This window comes from Delphinus delphis, chromosome 21 (genome assembly GCF_949987515.2).
Source record: "Delphinus delphis chromosome 21, mDelDel1.2, whole genome shotgun sequence".
Lineage (NCBI taxonomy): Eukaryota > Metazoa > Chordata > Mammalia > Artiodactyla > Delphinidae > Delphinus > Delphinus delphis.
Genome location: NC_082703.1, coordinates 35,181,531 through 35,198,766, shown reverse-complemented (window position 1 = coordinate 35,198,766; position 17,236 = coordinate 35,181,531). Strand labels below are relative to the sequence as shown.

The following is a 17,236-nucleotide window of genomic DNA, read 5'->3' as shown; positions in this document are numbered from 1 at the left end:
GTTCACCATCGTGATTAACTGCCCAAAGGGGCCAGTCATCATCAATAAGCTAGAGAATCTTTGAGGTAACAGCTGTCAACGTTGAAGAATATGGCAAGAGGACCTATTCCAAGAACATTCAAGATACAGAACGAAATCATTTACATGATTTATAGACTACTCCCTGCTTGCCAAAATACTGAGTTTGTTGTTATCACGAAATGCTTGTAACAGAGGATTCACTAGTGACAGTTATTAGCAGCTTCACCACTGGATTGAAACCCCATGGACCTGCTCATTGTTCAAAGGCTTGTCGTACTGACTCAATTTTCATCTGCATTCCTTTCTTCCGAAAAGGTTATTTAAGAGCTATATCCTACTTTTATGCAACAAACGTATATGGATGTTAGTGACCTACTTAAGCATACAATTTTTCCTTGACTTGTTTTGACCTTTTGGAAAAAGTGGAATAGACCTGAAAATTACAACTCTTTTAAATTTTAAGACACTTTAATCATCATTATTAAAAGATCCAACTATTAGGTATATGGAGACTCTTAGAGGAAGGTTGGTATATTAAACTACGGCAAAATCCAGAAAAACATTCCCTTCAAAACATCCCTTTCCTAATAGTCCACTGTCCCCTAAGTCACATTTGAAAGAGAGAATATGAATTGTGAGTGTGTGTGTGTGTGTGTGCGCGCACGCGTGAGCACGCATGCGTATGGTTATCAAGTAACAACTTTTAACAAAATCAATGACCCTCCAGGAATCCAGGCACAACCAGCTCAAGTAGTGTGTTGTTCACATTCATATTCATCAACAAAGATTTAGTCAGTGTCGCCCTATCAAGTTCTGTTGCCTGTGACAGCAGAGTGACGCAGAGTCCATGCCACTACTTCCGGTACCTCATAGGTAGCGGTAAATTCAACACATCCCATCAGTCTGCCTGGACCGTCTCAACTCATCAGGCAGGGTTGGAAAAGATCTCAGGAAGCCAGCGTCCCAGGTGCTCCCCATTCATCAGGGCTCACTTGGAGAACAGTTTTCCTCAGTTATGAACTTAACTATAAGTAATGGATATTTATGAAGCATTTGTGGAAATTTATTTCAAAGCAACATACAGAGGAGGTCACCTGTGATCTCCTGGAGACTGCTCTTGCTGTCCACTGGCTTCTGTATGTGGTGGTCTCAGGCTCCTTTCCTAAAAAATAAACGACCCACTTTCCCACTTTCAACATGTATTGCTTCTCTATATGTGATTCTTTTCTGAGACCATAAGGAATTTCTTTGAAGAAGTAAAACGCATCTATCTAACAAGAGCTTTACGCTAAAAATAGAAAATGCTGGTAAAATTTGTGATTTGAAATGACTGAAATAATATGGTTAGGTTTTATGTACAAATTCTATGGAACTCACATAGGCTCACAAACTACATCATGAAGCTAGCTTGTTAAAACTACAAATGTAGGTAATGAAAAGATTAAGGATCCAGAATGAAATTAAAAGACCCAATGGCAAAGACCTACAGCATTTTCGGTCCACTCAGCAGTGACCCTATGCACTTTTTTAATGTGCTTGTCACCTTTATTGTACAATTGTGAACCTTCTATGGTATTGTTATTTTATAAATAAATATTTTTATATTTATATATCTAATTTAGTTTTCCTTGAGATTACTGACTTAAAACTTTAAATACATTTATTTTAAAATGAAATTTTTACAGTATTACCTTAAAGGAAAAATCAGTATAAACAGAAGGCAACACTAAGAATAAACAGAGTAAACTGTAAACTATGTTATTAAAATTACATAGAAATTATTGCCAGCAAAACCGTTCTTTATTTGTGAAAGAAGTGTTGACAGGTGTCATGACATGGGAACATCTTCTGAGATCTTCCCATGTGACATGATCTGATAGAATAAGAATTCAAAAGGGAATATATATCCCAGTTTGTCATTCCATCTCATTTATTCTCCTGTCCATGCATCACCTGTAAGTTCTTAAATCTTATGAGAGACAATGCCCTATGATATAGTGGAACAAAGTTCTGGACTCAAAATAGAAAGACCTGGATCACGGTCCCTGTTTAAACACTGATTGGCTTTAACGCTAGACAGGTCACTGATCTCTGGGCCTAAGGCTTTTCTTTCTAAAAACTGTGGATAATAATATTTGGTTTACTAGGTTGTCACAAGGAATAATCATATCACTAAAATCAACTGAGCACTTACATTTTTATAGGCACAGTAATTATTATTTTTTCTTTTTTTTAACCATTAAAAAATTGACGTATAGTTAATTTACAATGTTGTGTTACTTTCAGGTATACAGCAAAGTGATTCAGTTATACATATATATCTATTCTTTTTCAGATTCTTTTCCATTATAGGTTATTACAAGATATTGAAAATAGTTCCCTGTACTATACAGCAGGTCCTTTAATAATTATTTTATTAAATATTCCGAAGAGCTCTACTTTTACTAATCTTGTTTACACTGATGAGGAAACCCAGTTTTACGGAGGTTAAGTACCCTGCTCAAGATCAAATAGCTAGTAAGTGACAGAGGTGGGATTAGAGACTCAAATCTTCCTGCTTTGAGGCTCTGTACTTATAAACAGCATGCTAAAAATATACTGTAATGTGATATTCAAATTTGACATCATTTTTTCCCACATAAGATCATTGTGGTAAAGATTATGTCATACTCTTCTCTGTGAATTCAGTGTTTAGGAGGGATATTCGATTCTTGCTACGTTTAATGGAATTAAATTGACTGTGATACTGGAAATAATTGAAAGGCAATGCCTGGGAAAAACAAATAAAAATCTGCAAGATGCAAAAGCACTTGTAACGTCTTTTTTCCTCAGAGCCAAGGGCCTCATGTCCCAGCTTTACATGCAGTACATTCTAGGGAGCCTTGGGGACCCTTCTACAGCCCTGGGAAATGAAAGCAATAAAGGGGAGAAAGAGCTCACTAGCAGAGGAGCAGACCGAAAGGATCAGCCTGTGGCTAGAGCTTTAGGGAGAAAAGACAAGCCCAGGAGAGAGTCCGCCAACGCCACGCCAGCCTCGCGGATGGAGAAAGCCACCAGGAGAGAAGCGTTAGGAAGAGCTTCTTTGGAAACCTGGATAAGTCACCAGTGATGAAATCCAACAGCTCAGGAAAAGACTGGAAGTTCTTATCTTTAAAAACACTGAAGATTTTCTCCCAAAACAAATTAGTAGTATACAGAATTGGCTCTAGCTAAAAAATATAATTGTTCTTTGATTCACTGTATGACAGCAGTCCCCAACCTTTTTGGCAGCAGGGCTGGGTTTCGTGCAAGACAACTTTTCCATGGATGGGGCAGGGGGGATGGTTCAGGTGGTAACGCGAGCGACGGGGAGCAACGGGGAGCGTCAGGTGAAGCTTTGCTCGCTCACCAACAGGCCCCAGACCGGCACAAGTCCACGGCCCAGGGCGTGGGGACCCTGCTGTATGATGTGAGCTTAAACCGTCCAATGGAAGGATCTCAAAGTAACGTTCTTTCCACTTCTAGGCCCGACGCAATAATGCAAATTGGATGGGTTATCAAATGCAGAGAGACATGATCTCTGTCTCCAAACAACTTCTGACATATGGAAACACGTGGTTTAAGAATACCTTCAAAATAGGTTAATAGAGTACTCGCGAATGTTTGGAAAAGAAGCCAGAGATATCATTTCTTTTAACAGTTTTAAAACTATTTTCTGGGTATACTTTGTAAATAAAATCTTAAAGCATGAAAGTATGTTATCTAAACTTAAGGGAGAGAAACAAACAAAAACAGACTATAAATTCGTATGGAAATTTTAAATCTAGTTACTCCAAATATCCAAAGTAACATTTCTTTCCACTTCTAGATGTTAACCACCAAGAGGGTTCTAGCCAGACTAACTCGACAAAGAAAATCAATGAATATCGTAACTTATTTTCCCTCAGACACATCTAGATTTTTTTATTATATCACAATGTATTGGTTTTAATATTCCTGAGAACTGATTTTTGGGGCCACATTTAAGTTTACGTGGTAACACTTAAAATTGGTCCTTATGTCAGCATTTTTCAAAACACATAATCCTACTTATTATTCTGGTTTTAGCAGGAAAACCTTTCTCTAATGCTCAGACTCAGTAAGTACTGCGTTTTATGCACTGTCCTAGTCTTCTACATTTATTTCTCTTTTTTAACTAGTCATCATGATTATAATTAGGCGCTCAGTGTTTGCATTCGCTAAGATATAATCTGAGACGGCAAGGACTGTGTTGTTCACTGCGGTATCCATCACGGTGTCTCAAGAAATAAATGCTGAATGAATGAATGAATGATGGATGGATGGATGGATGAAGGGTCACTTCCTTATCTGGTATTATGTTATTAGGCCACTAAAGAAACTGTGGAATCTTATTTTTAAGGAAGATGGACAGGGCTTCCCTGGTGGCGCAGTGGTTGAGAGTCCGCCTGCCGATGCAGGGGACACGGGTTCGTGCCCTGGTCCGGAAGGATCCCACATGCCGCGGAGCGGCTGGGCCCGTGAGCCATGGCCGCTGCGCCTGAGTGTCTGTAGCCTGTGCTCTGCAAGGGGAGAGGCCACAGCAGTGAGAGGCCCGCGTACCGCAAACAAAAAGAAAAAACAGGAAGATGGACAAGGTGTGAGTGCTCTGTAGACATTCTAAAATGAAGTAGGAACAATAAACTAAAAAGGGCCTATACACATTGGCATTGTCTGTGATCTGTTTTATTTGAGGATGAGACCTTTGTTGGAATATAGATTCAATGGAATGTAGAGTTTTTATGGTGAATTCATTCCCAAGATTCCTAGCAATCTATCAAGCTCTCTTTTTAACCTCACGTATGCCAGTTAGTTTTCCTCTCGCTCCTCTGTATGTAGATATTTCTCTCGGAGCACACCGCTCTCAGTACCACTAATGTAAAAGCAAATGACATATGCAACACCAACTAAATATTTATGCAACATACCACTGAAATGGTAAATACTGCATTCTGCTTTCCATTTGTCATTAGTCAGGAGACGCTGCTACATTCTGCAAAAACGATCTCCTACAACAGAGAAAACAGCCCCATATTTCACAGACAAGACGTTTACGTACGGCACAAACTGGAGTTCAGCTGACTTTAAAGCCACTGCTTCTTGTTGCCGCCCTTGGACGTTTTTCAAGTCAGGGAGATTTTTATATTTGAATGGAAAATACAGTCTGTTTCTAGTATTTCCCATGTATTGTTTACTTTAGCTGAACTCATATCAAGCTAAGAGTAAATAAATTATTTTTAGGGAGGAGAGGAAGAGCGTATGTTCTACATTTGTATAATTTCCTGATTTTGGTAGTGAGCTCCCTTTTCTCTAGAGTAATAAATAAATATTAAGATCAACTTAAAACTAAACATCTTTAAGTTGTGCTAATAAATAGCAAGAAAAAATTTATAACGTCAAAAAACCCTGGGTGTACAATATATTGATTTTTCCCACTTTAGGTTCAATTCAGTAGTCACTGATATGATTATACAGAGCTGGCTGGAGCATGAACTGACTTTTAAGTGATCTCTCAATTTTTTCTAGCTTTCTATATGATATGCTAGACATAGAAAACTAATATTTTCTACAAATTAATAGAGTTCATATTGAAAGTCAGGATAGAGTGCAAACATGACAAGATGGCCAAAACTTCTGTGGGTGTTAGAACGGTGTACATATGTGAAAGCACACTTTCACCTATACAAAGTGCTGTCCTTAATAAAGAAAAAACCGCAACTGTCTAGACTGGCTCTGTAGTACATCTTTTCCTTTTTGAATTTACAGACTCAGAAGACTGCAGGAGTATGTTTTTATTATATTCCTCCTCTCCTAGAGGTAAACTGTTTTATTCTGAGCCATCATTCACCATTGAATCAGGTTTTAAAATGTTCTTAATTTTATGTATCCAAGGATACAATAAAATATTGATTAAAAATTTTTAGTTTCCAATCTTCAGTTCTCTAAAATACAGACGATATATTCTTCTACGTTGGGTGACGCCGCATTAGTATTAAAATGCTACCATTCTATCTCAGACAAAATGCATCTTCTAAAAGTAATGCAACTAGGAGCTAAGGGAAGAAGCTGCAGTGAGAAATGGTATGTAATTCACTGCCTGGCTGTGCTCTAGAACCTGATAAAGCAGCGCGTTTATCGTAAAGACACGTCCAAAAAGGAGCAAGAACGTCACAACACATTTTATTTTGCCATCTACATTTAAATGGTTAACTTTTCTCGAAGCATAAAGGGCTGGCTTATTTGTCCTCCTGACTCTGAGTTGCGTATATATAGCTAGTACCATAATCAATTTCAAGGTATATGGCGAGGCAAAAATGTTCATAAAATCCAAACAGACAAAGAAGTAGGACAGACAACTGCTAAGGAATCATCACTGCCATGAACCTGGATTCGACACGTTATGTTTTGCTTGATCTGGGGAATGCTTATGTTGTTAAATAGCCTTTTTAGCAGACGTATGACAACATCTATCTTAGGAATCGGTTGGTAGCAGCTGTTCAAAGTAAATAAATAACTACGTATGTATTTCTGAAAAGGAGTATTGAAAATGTGAGTAGTTCTCTGGTTAGCAGCCTATGTCAGAAGTTCACGAGAAAAACAATGCTGAGTTATCTCTTGTCATTGGGAAATGAGCCCACAAACCACTCCCTTACAAGTTCAATTTCTGTGGGAAAAAAAACTATTGGCGTTTTGGAGGGCAATATGAAGTGTGTGTTTAGGGATATAGGGTTTTTTGTGGGTGATGGAAGTGCTCGAAAATTGATTGTGGTGATAGTTGCAAAGCTGTATGAATACATGAAACGCCATTGAAGTGTATACTTTAAACGGATGAACTATATGGTGTGCGAACTATATCTCAATAAGCTGTGATAAACAAAAACCTTGCCATAGGGATTACTGGTTGGAATAAATCTGGCCCAAAGGGTCCCAAGTTGAGAAAACATGCCAGCATAATGTATTTTGGTACGATTTTTGTTTTCTCTAGTTTTCCTTAGATTTAAATTACATGCGCAAATACTTTTGGTACTACTCTAAGGGGAAATTCTGTGGATTTTCAGACTCTGCTAGCAGTATATGGTCATGTTAATGAGGTTAAATGTCCAGAACGGTGTTATTTGAAGTTTGACTTGACTTTGTTGCAGTTTTAATTGGTGTTAACATAGTAATTCCAGCACATTTTGATCTGTATTTAATAACGCTTCAGTAACGTTTACACTTCATGATAAGATTTCTGGACATATTTCAACGTGTAGAACATCAAAATTTCAGGGTATCTCCCCCACAGGGAAAAGAGCATTCTGTGAGTAAAGAGCAATAATCAAGACACCCTCTCATTCTGTAACTGTGCAGAAGCAGAAGCAGAAGCAGTAGTAACCAACAGACCACTTCTTTTCTACCCATTCTTTGGTGAACAACTGTTGGCTACTGCCCATCTTTATACTTTTCTGATTTTAGGAACAAAGAAGAAGAATGAGTAAATTAGGGCCCAGAAAAAGTGGGACAGGTATTTTTTGGAAAGGTCTGTATCACTGAACTCAACCTTTGTGTTTGGGAATCAGAATTTTCATTGTCCAAGGGAATATCAATTTAAACATTAATGCAGCAGAGAATGATTTTAATTGGGAGCTCAGTGATCTAAAGAAAATCACATGTGACTCTGCTGAAAAGAGGTCTGCCACATGTACGGGCCTGAACATTTGATTTTCAAGAACTGGTATATGATAAATCGTGGCACATCTATTCCATTATGAGTCAGTTACAGTTTCTCAATTCCGCTCACTTCCCTATCCCAACATGGCTTCATGATCTCTCATTTAGACTAGTTTTGTAAGAGGTTGTCCATACTTGTACCGTCCAAATGGTAGCCATCAGTCACATGTAGCTGTGAGTTCAAATTAATTAACAATAATAAAATTTAAACTCCAGTTCCTTAGTTGCATCAGCCGCATTTCAAGGGCTCCATAGCTACATGTTTCTAGTGGCTACTGAACTGGACCATGTAGAAACATTTCCGTCATTAAGCATCATATTTGACAGTGCTGGTCACGGACCACGGCAGCATCACCTGGGAGCCTGTTTGAAATACAGACTCTCGGTTCTCACGCTGGATCTGCTGAATCAGAACACGCGTTTACAAGATCCTCCGATGATTCCTAGGCAAATTCAAGTCTGAAAAGCACGCGTCTGGACTTTACGTCTTCGAATTACACATTCAGGGATGCCACTAGAGCAATCTTTGGAAAACATAAATGTGATCCTTTTTCATTGCTATGCTTTCATTTCTTCCCTATTTTCAGCGCTTCAAAAACCCCATGGGTAAACTGGCAGATTGAGATTGACATATAAACACTACTATATATAAAATAGACAACTAATAAGGACCTACTGTATAGCACAGGGAACTCTACTCAATACTCTGTAATGACCTATATGGGAATAGCATCTAAAAAAGAGTGAATATATGTATATGTATAACTGACTCACCTTGCTGTGCAGCAGAAACTATCACAACATTGTAAATTAACTCTACTCCGATCAAAAAAAAAGAAAAAAATATTTTCTCATCCTGCCTTAAAATTAATTTCGTTTCATCATCTGTGTTACTTTAGTTAATAATAATAATATATCAACATTGGTTCATCCATTATGGCAAATATACCTTACTAATATAAAATGTGAACAATAGAGGAAACTGAATGTGAAGTAAATGGGTATTCTCAGTACTATCTTCACAACTTTTCTATAAACCTAAAACTAGTCTAAAGTAAAATATTTTTTAATATTAAAAAAAAAAAAAAACCCCATGGGAGGCAGTACAGTGTCCTGGGGTGGTTGGTAGTTCCCAGTCCAGCTTCCGTTGCTTACTGGCTATGTGACTTTAGCTGAAGCGCCTCTCTAGGCGGTAGATTCCTATTTGTTAAACGGAGACGATAACTCACGGGGTTGCCGTGAAAATGAACGAGGTGATCCACACACAGGGCTGGCACACCGGGAGCCTCCACGCACACCACTGTGGACTTTTCACGCTTCTGCCTTTCCACGCCTTGGATGACCTCTTCTCAAGGTCATCTCCCACCAATCATTCTGAGGTCAAACCTAGTGAACTGAACTCCTCTGCATTTTTCAAATATCACCTGCTAGATCAAGTCTTCCTCCAACATCTTCAGCCAGGAGTAGGTGTGTCCTTCTTTCCTTTTCTTTATTTGCTCATTCGGATCAAGTTGCTATGAAAGCATGTCCTGTTAAAAGTGTGTTTGCGTACATGTCTTTATCACTTGACTGAGAGCTTCTAGAATGAAGGGCTAATTTGAACCTCTAGCACCTAGTGGAGCGCCCGGAAAAATGTTGACCTAAAAATGGTTACTGAAAAACCATAAAAGTACCAGAAGAAAATTTAAGTGACTTAAAAAATAATACTTGGAGTAAATAAGAATTTTATAGGCATAACACGAACATTAGAAATTACAAAGGAAAGGGACTTCCCTGGTGGCACAGTGGTTAAGACTCCGTGCTCTCAATGCAGGGGGCCTGGGTTCGACCCCTGGTCAGGGAACTAGATCCCACATGCATGCTGCAGCTAAGAGTTCGCAGGCCGCAACCTAAGACCCAGCGCAACCAAATAAGTAAATAAATATTTTTAAAAAGCAATTACAAAGAAAAAAATTGATAACTTTGATTACTTAAAAAATTCTATATGGTATATGGCAAGACAACCAAAAACAAAGTTCATAATAAATCGGAAGAGTATATAACATATGACAAATGATTCATATCCTTAATAAACATGTGTAACTGCCCCCCCAAAAGAACAAAAGCCCCAATAGAAACATGGGGGAAACTACACTAGTCCTACACATACATAAAAAAAATACAAATGGTCAATAAGTATTTGAAAAGATATTCAGCACTACCAGTAATAAATGAAAACAACAATAAAATGTTTTAATTTAAGAGATTGCCAAGGATTACAAATACTGATATTAAGGGGCACTGGTAGTTGTGTAAACTGAGGGTAATTTGGCCATGGTCCTTTGGCACAGAAAATTTCTTTCAAATAATTTATTCCGACCAAAGATTTGATCGACGGAACCCAGCTGCACATATAAACACACACACACACGCGCATAAGAGAACAGTCACTGCATTTTTTGGAAACCGGTTAATTTTTTTTTTTTGAGAACTTTTTTTTTAGATGTTGGGGGTAAGAGTTTATTAATTAATTTATTTATTTTTGCTGTGTTGGGTCTGAGTTTCTATGCAAGGGCTTTCTCTATTGTGGCAAGCAGGGGGCCACTCTTCATCGCGGTGCGCGGGCCTCTCACTATCGCGGCCTCTCTTGTTGCGGAGCACAGACACGCAGGCTCAGTAGTTGTAGCTCACGGGCCTAGTTGCTCTGCGGCATGTGGGATCCTCCCAGACCAGGGCTCGAACCCGTGTCCCCTACATTAGCAGGCAGATTCTCAACCACTGCGCCACCAGGGAAGCCCCCTGGAAACCGGTTAATTAAAAATAGCTGCTAGGGCTTCCCTGGTGGCGCAGTGGTTGGGAGTCCGCCTGCCGATGCAGGGGACGCGGGTTCGTGCCCCGGTCCGGGAGGATCCCGCATGCCACGGATAGGCTGGGCCCGTGAGCCATGGCCGCTGAGCCTGCGTGTCCAGAGCCTGTGCTCCACAATGGGAGAGGCCACGACAGTGAGAGGCCCGTGTACCGCAAAAAAAAAGAGCTGCTAAATGATGTTTAATGAATGATAAATGAGAAAGTCTGGTACAAAATGAATTAAAAATATGGGACTGTAGATGTATATGTGCATCGCGAAATATCTCAAAGGGCAGACACCAAAGAGTTAGCAGTGGTTACCTATGCAAAGGTATAACACTTACCTATGGGAATTAATTTTAACTTTCTTTCTTGGCCTTTCTTTAGTCTCTGAAATTTTTTATAGGGATAGGGAAAACAACCAAACAGAAAAGTCTGTCGCCCTCCCTTCCTCCCTTTCTGACTATCCTGAGATAATTTTATCTTAGAGAAGAGACTTGTTAACGCTACAGTATCTCATAACTTCTCATGACCTTACTGGAAGGTGAGAAAGAAAATTCTAGGCGAGAAATAATTTCTCAGGCCTTCTATTTTACTTATTTCTTAAGGCTTTGACTTTATATCGACAGTCAATATGAGGGAAGGGGACCTCTAAGGGAATGGAAACAAGAAAATTTAAGGATGGCTGCCCTTTTGCTGAAGGTTGTGAGGTCAGTGTGATGATGACATTGGTCTCCCATCGACTGTGGGGCTATCAGGCTGATCTGGCCGGACAGATCCCCCTCTCTACTTTACGCACACACTCAATAGAAAAGGACAGCCTTCCCGGGGACAGAAGTGTCCTATTTTTTTTTTTTCAAGGGTAAAGGCAGTATCTTCACTCTCGAAAGGATTTATCATGCTAACTGATGCAGACATGAAATGCTTTACCTGATCTAAACAACAACAAAAAACCATCATGCTAGAGTGTTAGTTACTGAAGTACAGGAAGACCAGTGAAAGTTCTAGGTATATCTGTGCTTAATTACAGCAATAAAATGATGAGATAATTCTCTGATGATAAAAGTAATTTTTTGGCAAATAACACTTGGATTGTATCAGCTTAATTTCTAGGACAGTAACTGAATCTTAACAGATGTTCAACAAATATCTGTTAAACTAACAAAAGTACGTGAGTATATTAATTATATAATTTGTATGTTTCCATGTGGGGAAAGATAAAATCAAAGGGAGACATTTATGATAGTGGTACTGGTAGGTGTAAAGTGGGATGCTAACCACTAAACAGTCAAAACAGGAAATATGAAAAAAAGGGGAACATTTAAGTCTTTATTTTCGTCTGATATTCAATTATACTCACTGATGGATCCTTAAAGAGAGTACAAGGCTCACAAATAATAGGGATGTGATCTCACATTAAAATGCTATTTTTCTTCCTAGTCACGCAATGTAAATAAAATTAAATGGTATCAGAGTTGATATTCAAAATATTTAACAACTGGTAGGACACAGGTACGTAAGATCAGAAAGGATGTCTGACCACACATCCACAGCACAGACACTGAACTCTGACCGTGCATAGTACATATCTATCTGTTTAGCATGTACTATAGTAAAAAAAAAAAAAAAAAAATCCCATACAAATACACATGCTTAATCTATTACATCCCATTTGTGACCGGTGCGTTTCAGAAAGCATTTAAAATTCTTCAGCAGCACGCTGCTGACAAGTACGAGTAATGTATACAGTAACCAGAAGAGGTGCTCTTCATGGCTGGATAGTTTTTAGCTGAATACTAGAAATCTGTCTGTGAACACAGATTTTTGTTGTGACCTTCCTCGTGTCCCTCGAGCGTTATGGAACGGCACAGCAGTACATCATTAGTGTGTGATCTCGGCCAAGTGGCAACCCCTTTGGTACCTGGTTTGACCACTTTTACAAGGAGGGAGTTAACTTAGATTGAAAAAAGACAAAGGTTCCATCTCGCGTTCATCTCTGATGGACAGTGGCTGTACGAAGCCCTGCGATGACAATAACGAGGCTGTGTGCAGGTTTAGTGGGAAAGGGTGCCCGGATTCATTAGCGATGTCGACCACCGTCAAAGGATCGGAAGTCACAGTACTCCACATGCCACCGAGCTGCCAGCCCTGACTCAATTACCTCTAAAGTTCCTCCCTTCATGCGCTAAAATTCTATTTTCCTCTTAAATGACGTGACTCAGAATGCTTATTTCACTTTCCAAAGGACATCATCTATAACTAAGGGGTACTGTAGTTAATGATAGAAACTGGCTCACCACAAAAGCGTCATACCATTCTACAGACAGCCCTGTGATGCTCTTATTCAGCTGCAGAATTTCATGGGGCATCACACATCGCTTTGTACACCTGAGGATGCATCACTGGCTGTTGTTCTTGTTGGCAAAACACACAGCCTGTGATTTATCTCAGTGGACACCACTTGCATTTCGATGCGGCGGGCCTTGCCCTACACTTAGAAGCAGATCAAGGTCAGATGTGGTCATTTCTGACACTTGGATAAGCAACTTTCCAATAGTGTGAACACTCATCTATGCTCTGAAACAGTTAGAGGAAAGGCATATTTACAACTTCTATTAGCAGCTCCCATCATGTGGGTGACAAAAACCATGATCGATACCACATTGGAAAAGCTGGCAAATCCACACAGAGGAGCGCGCGTGATCCAGCCATTGTTTTACAGATGGTCGGTCCTCTAGAGAGTGTTTCCTGAGTGCAAGAGGATGGCCCTGAGCGATGGGTTTTACATTTAGACAGCCGAGCTGGCTGAAAGACAGTAACATCGCAAGGAGCAGAGAGCTTCCTATCGACTGCCCTGAAGGAGATTCCTGCACAGAGTTCATTCCGCCTACAAGCGCATCAATTATCTCCTGGACATGAAATGCCACAGAGCTGCCCATATCTCACGAGGGATAGATCCGACACACACAGACACTCCACTGTGTGTCCAAGACAGACCTCGTGCCTCATGCAAAGGCAGCTTTTCCATCTATCTACGTATGATGGAAATTACTTAAAATACTCTGCGATTTATCATATATCAGTACCAGCCCCTCCCCCATGACATATAACCTCCAAATACACACCTTGACCAAATAAATAGAGTTCTAGAAATGTGTTCTTACCTATAAAATACGACAGAAGTATTGCCAGGAGCACTGAGACCCCTACAGCACACAGGGCGGTGCATTTCCAGCTACAGTACTTTGAAGACTTCTTGAATTTAAAAGCACTTCTTGATAGGGTGTTTCTAGGTAGTGGCCGAGTAGGTGGCGAGTAAACAGAGCCAGATGCCATTGTGTATCCTGGGGTTGCAGTACTGAACAGTGGCGTTGTCCCTGTTCCTGTTTTGAATAGGAAATGCCTGCGGGATGGGAAAAAAATCATAATAAGATACAAATAGATTAAAATGTGAGAGACAGAGACGGCGAGGCATGAGCTCTCCTCTCGCTCTCTCTCTGGCTTTAAAATCATTTACTGCATATAATTCAAAAAATGAGAAATTAAGAAAATATTTTAACCAGAAAACCCAACTCAGAAAAATGACTCCGGGATGAAAGAGACTGGTTTGTAATGAACACGGGAGGATTTACGCACACAAATGATCACCGCCCTTTCAAGCAGGTGTCTTGGGAGACCGCAGAGTTGTTCTAATCGTACCATTTCCTGCACAAAACCATTGTGGAAGTTCCCTTTATGAACTGCCTTCAGAACATCTTCACATTTCACTTAAGAAAAGTAATTATATTACTTTATAGCTATGTGTGGATTTGCTCTATTTGAGAATATGTACTCCTACAAACACAAGCACACCCGATCACGTGGTACAGACTGATTTCTTTCCTGGACGTGTGTGTGAACTTTCTTATCCTTCCCCTCCCCAATAAAGGGTACCGTCAAGCCTGGCCACAGGCAGCGGGTCAGTTCTCCAGGGGGGCAAACTAATCTTATCTTTCGCTTATGTCAAACATAACCAGGAAAGTAAACCTGCTGGAGGGAGGGAGAGAGAAAAAAAGGACTCACAGAACACTTTCTAAAACCAGCCTAAATAAATGAAGAGGTTAGTGAAGCAAGTTGTTAGATCAACTACAGAAAGATTCCCTAATGACTTGAGCCAAACGACAGGGGGGTAAACTGCCTCTAAGAAGCGGTCTGCTCTCTTACCTTGAAAATGTTTAAGCAGAAATTTGAACGATCACACGACAGGAGTGCTGTATAGGGAATTCTTTAGGAAAGATGACTCGTTTTAAGATTTCTATTAACAATAAAAGTCCCCAAATTTAGAAAAAAGCACCATGCTTTTCACAGATTACATTTCATATTATGCTAGTATCTCATTGCGTATTTAGTTTGTGTCCCAATATTTACTATCATTTTCCCTAATAACACATCCAATTAAGTCAACAGACTACTCTCTCTTTTCTATGCAGGAGGCTATAGGAAATAAGCTGGAATATTCCACCACGGTACAATACAGTCTTTATGCAAGATGATTTTAGATGGGTCACAGTTGACTATTTTAAATTGTAATACAATGTACCTATTTTAATGGGTATTAGAAAATACATTGAGTATATCAAACAAGTTAACGGGTTAAAAGGACAGAACTTGGAAGCTAGATTGCTGAGGTTCAAATCCTGCTTTACTGCTACTAGGTATGTGTCTTTGGGCAAGACAGCTAACCCCTCTCTGTGTTTTGGTTTCTTAATCTGGAAAATACAGATAATAATAGTATCTTCCTGTCGGGGTTGTTATGAGGCTTATATGAGTTAATACTTACTGTAGTGTACTTGGAATACAGTAAGCACCATGTGCTTCAGAAATGAAAAAATCAAAGTCATAATTTTACAAATATTATCGTTTATGAAAGGCGAACCAGGTATTTAAGTTACAGAGTCCATTTCCAGAAAATTATTAAGTGAATAATAGTGTAGCTGGTGTACAGATATGGTAAAAGTCATGAAAGTTTGCCTGACAGGTATAGTGGAAAAAATTCTAGGCTAGAAATCAGAAGATTGAGGTTTAAGTTCCTGGTCTAACATTTCCTCCTTTTATGATCCTATTTTCATCTGTAAAATGATTTACTTATCTCACAGGGTTGTAAACCAGTTAATGCGTCTAAAGATGCTTTGTCAACCACAAAATTAGAACAGATGCAAATGATAAGTAACTACTTCTGTAAATTATACTAGCGACTGTATTGTGAATCCATTTTCCCCCACGGAACAACTTTACAGAGCAAATTTTAAAGTTTATAACCTGAATTAAATGGTATGTTGGAAGCAGTACTGTTAGCACCTACTACCATATTTATATTCAGCATAATTATTAAGAATGTGGGCTCTGGATCCGGACTGTCTGGGTTCAAATCCAGACTTCACCTATAACTATCTGCACGAAGTTTCTAAGTGGCTCAAATCTTCTGCGTCTCGGTTTTATCATCCAGTAAATGGGAATACTAGTAGTACCTACTACATAGGCATTTTATGAGATTAAATGAAGTAACCTACGTGAAGTGCTTACATCTGGCACCAGGGAAGTGCCGAAGAAGCATTAGCTAGTTTTCTTCCCAAATTCACTCACTGGAATCTATATTCCAAAAGACCCAAAAGTATCGCTTGAAGACTTTCAATCCCAAATCAGAATATAACACCCTCACAAGCAATGTCTACAGAAGGAATTCCCTGGTTTACAAACTTGACATTGGCGATCCCACACATGGGAGGGCACATACGCTGGAGAAGATGGAGTGTGTGGTACCAGGGAGGGCCCCGATCGTCCAGATCAGGGGCAGGCAAGCTTCTTCTGTAAGGGACCTAACAGTCACGATTTTAAGCTTTTCTGGCCATACCGTCGCAACTCTGCTTCTATAGTGACTGCAGCCACAGGCGATACATGCTTGACGATGGCTGTGTTCAAGTAACATTTATTTATGGACATCGGAATTTTCATTTCATGTCATAAAATATTCTTCTGCTTTTGACTTTTTTTCAATCACTTAAAGATGGAAAAATCATTCTTAGCTCATGATCACTACAAAAACAGGTGACAGGTTGGATGTGGCCTGAGAGCTGCAGCTGACCCCCTGATCAAGGCTCTCACTTTCTTCACGGTTATACATGAAGAGTGAGTGAGCAAGGGTCCCAGCGGCCCACAGGAACAGACTACTTCCTCCCTGCAGGTGGAAAGGAGTAACAAAACGCATTCTGAAGGATACATACCCACCCCTCTTGGAGAAGGAGGTGAGGCACGAAAGATAATGGAACCAGACAGAGATCCTACTGAAGCCCCGTTCCCTTTACTTTCCATCATATCATCACGCTTATTTCCCTCAAAGCGCTTATTACAGTCAGTTCCTATCTTGCCCATCTGTTTACTTGGGCGGTGGGTTAAGTTTTTTTAATGCTATTTTAAATGTGCATTTTTCTTCTTAAATCTGCCCCGCTTTCTGTCTTCGCGCTTCCTCCCCTTTCTCAATTCCAGCAGCTGCCTTGTTGCACTGCCCCCAGGGGACACGAGACAGGACAAGAAGTAGAAACAGCCTGAGAGTCCTGCCGGTTTCCCAAAGCCCAGTCTACTGGGTGAAATGGGGTGGACTGGGGTA

At 39.8% G+C, this 17,236-nt stretch overlaps 1 protein-coding gene across 9 annotated transcripts in view; it reads right to left on the bottom strand.

The window, feature by feature from the left end:
- Positions 1-17,236, bottom strand: part of TENM3 (teneurin transmembrane protein 3) — a 605,325-nt gene that overhangs the window by 144,033 nt on the left and 444,056 nt on the right. For all 9 annotated transcript variants that reach the window (XM_060001336.1, XM_060001335.1, XM_060001337.1 and 6 more), the window contains one exon: positions 13,758-13,996. In XM_060001336.1, the coding sequence (XP_059857319.1) occupies positions 13,758-13,996 (239 nt within the window). The remainder of the gene's footprint in view (positions 1-13,757; positions 13,997-17,236) is intronic.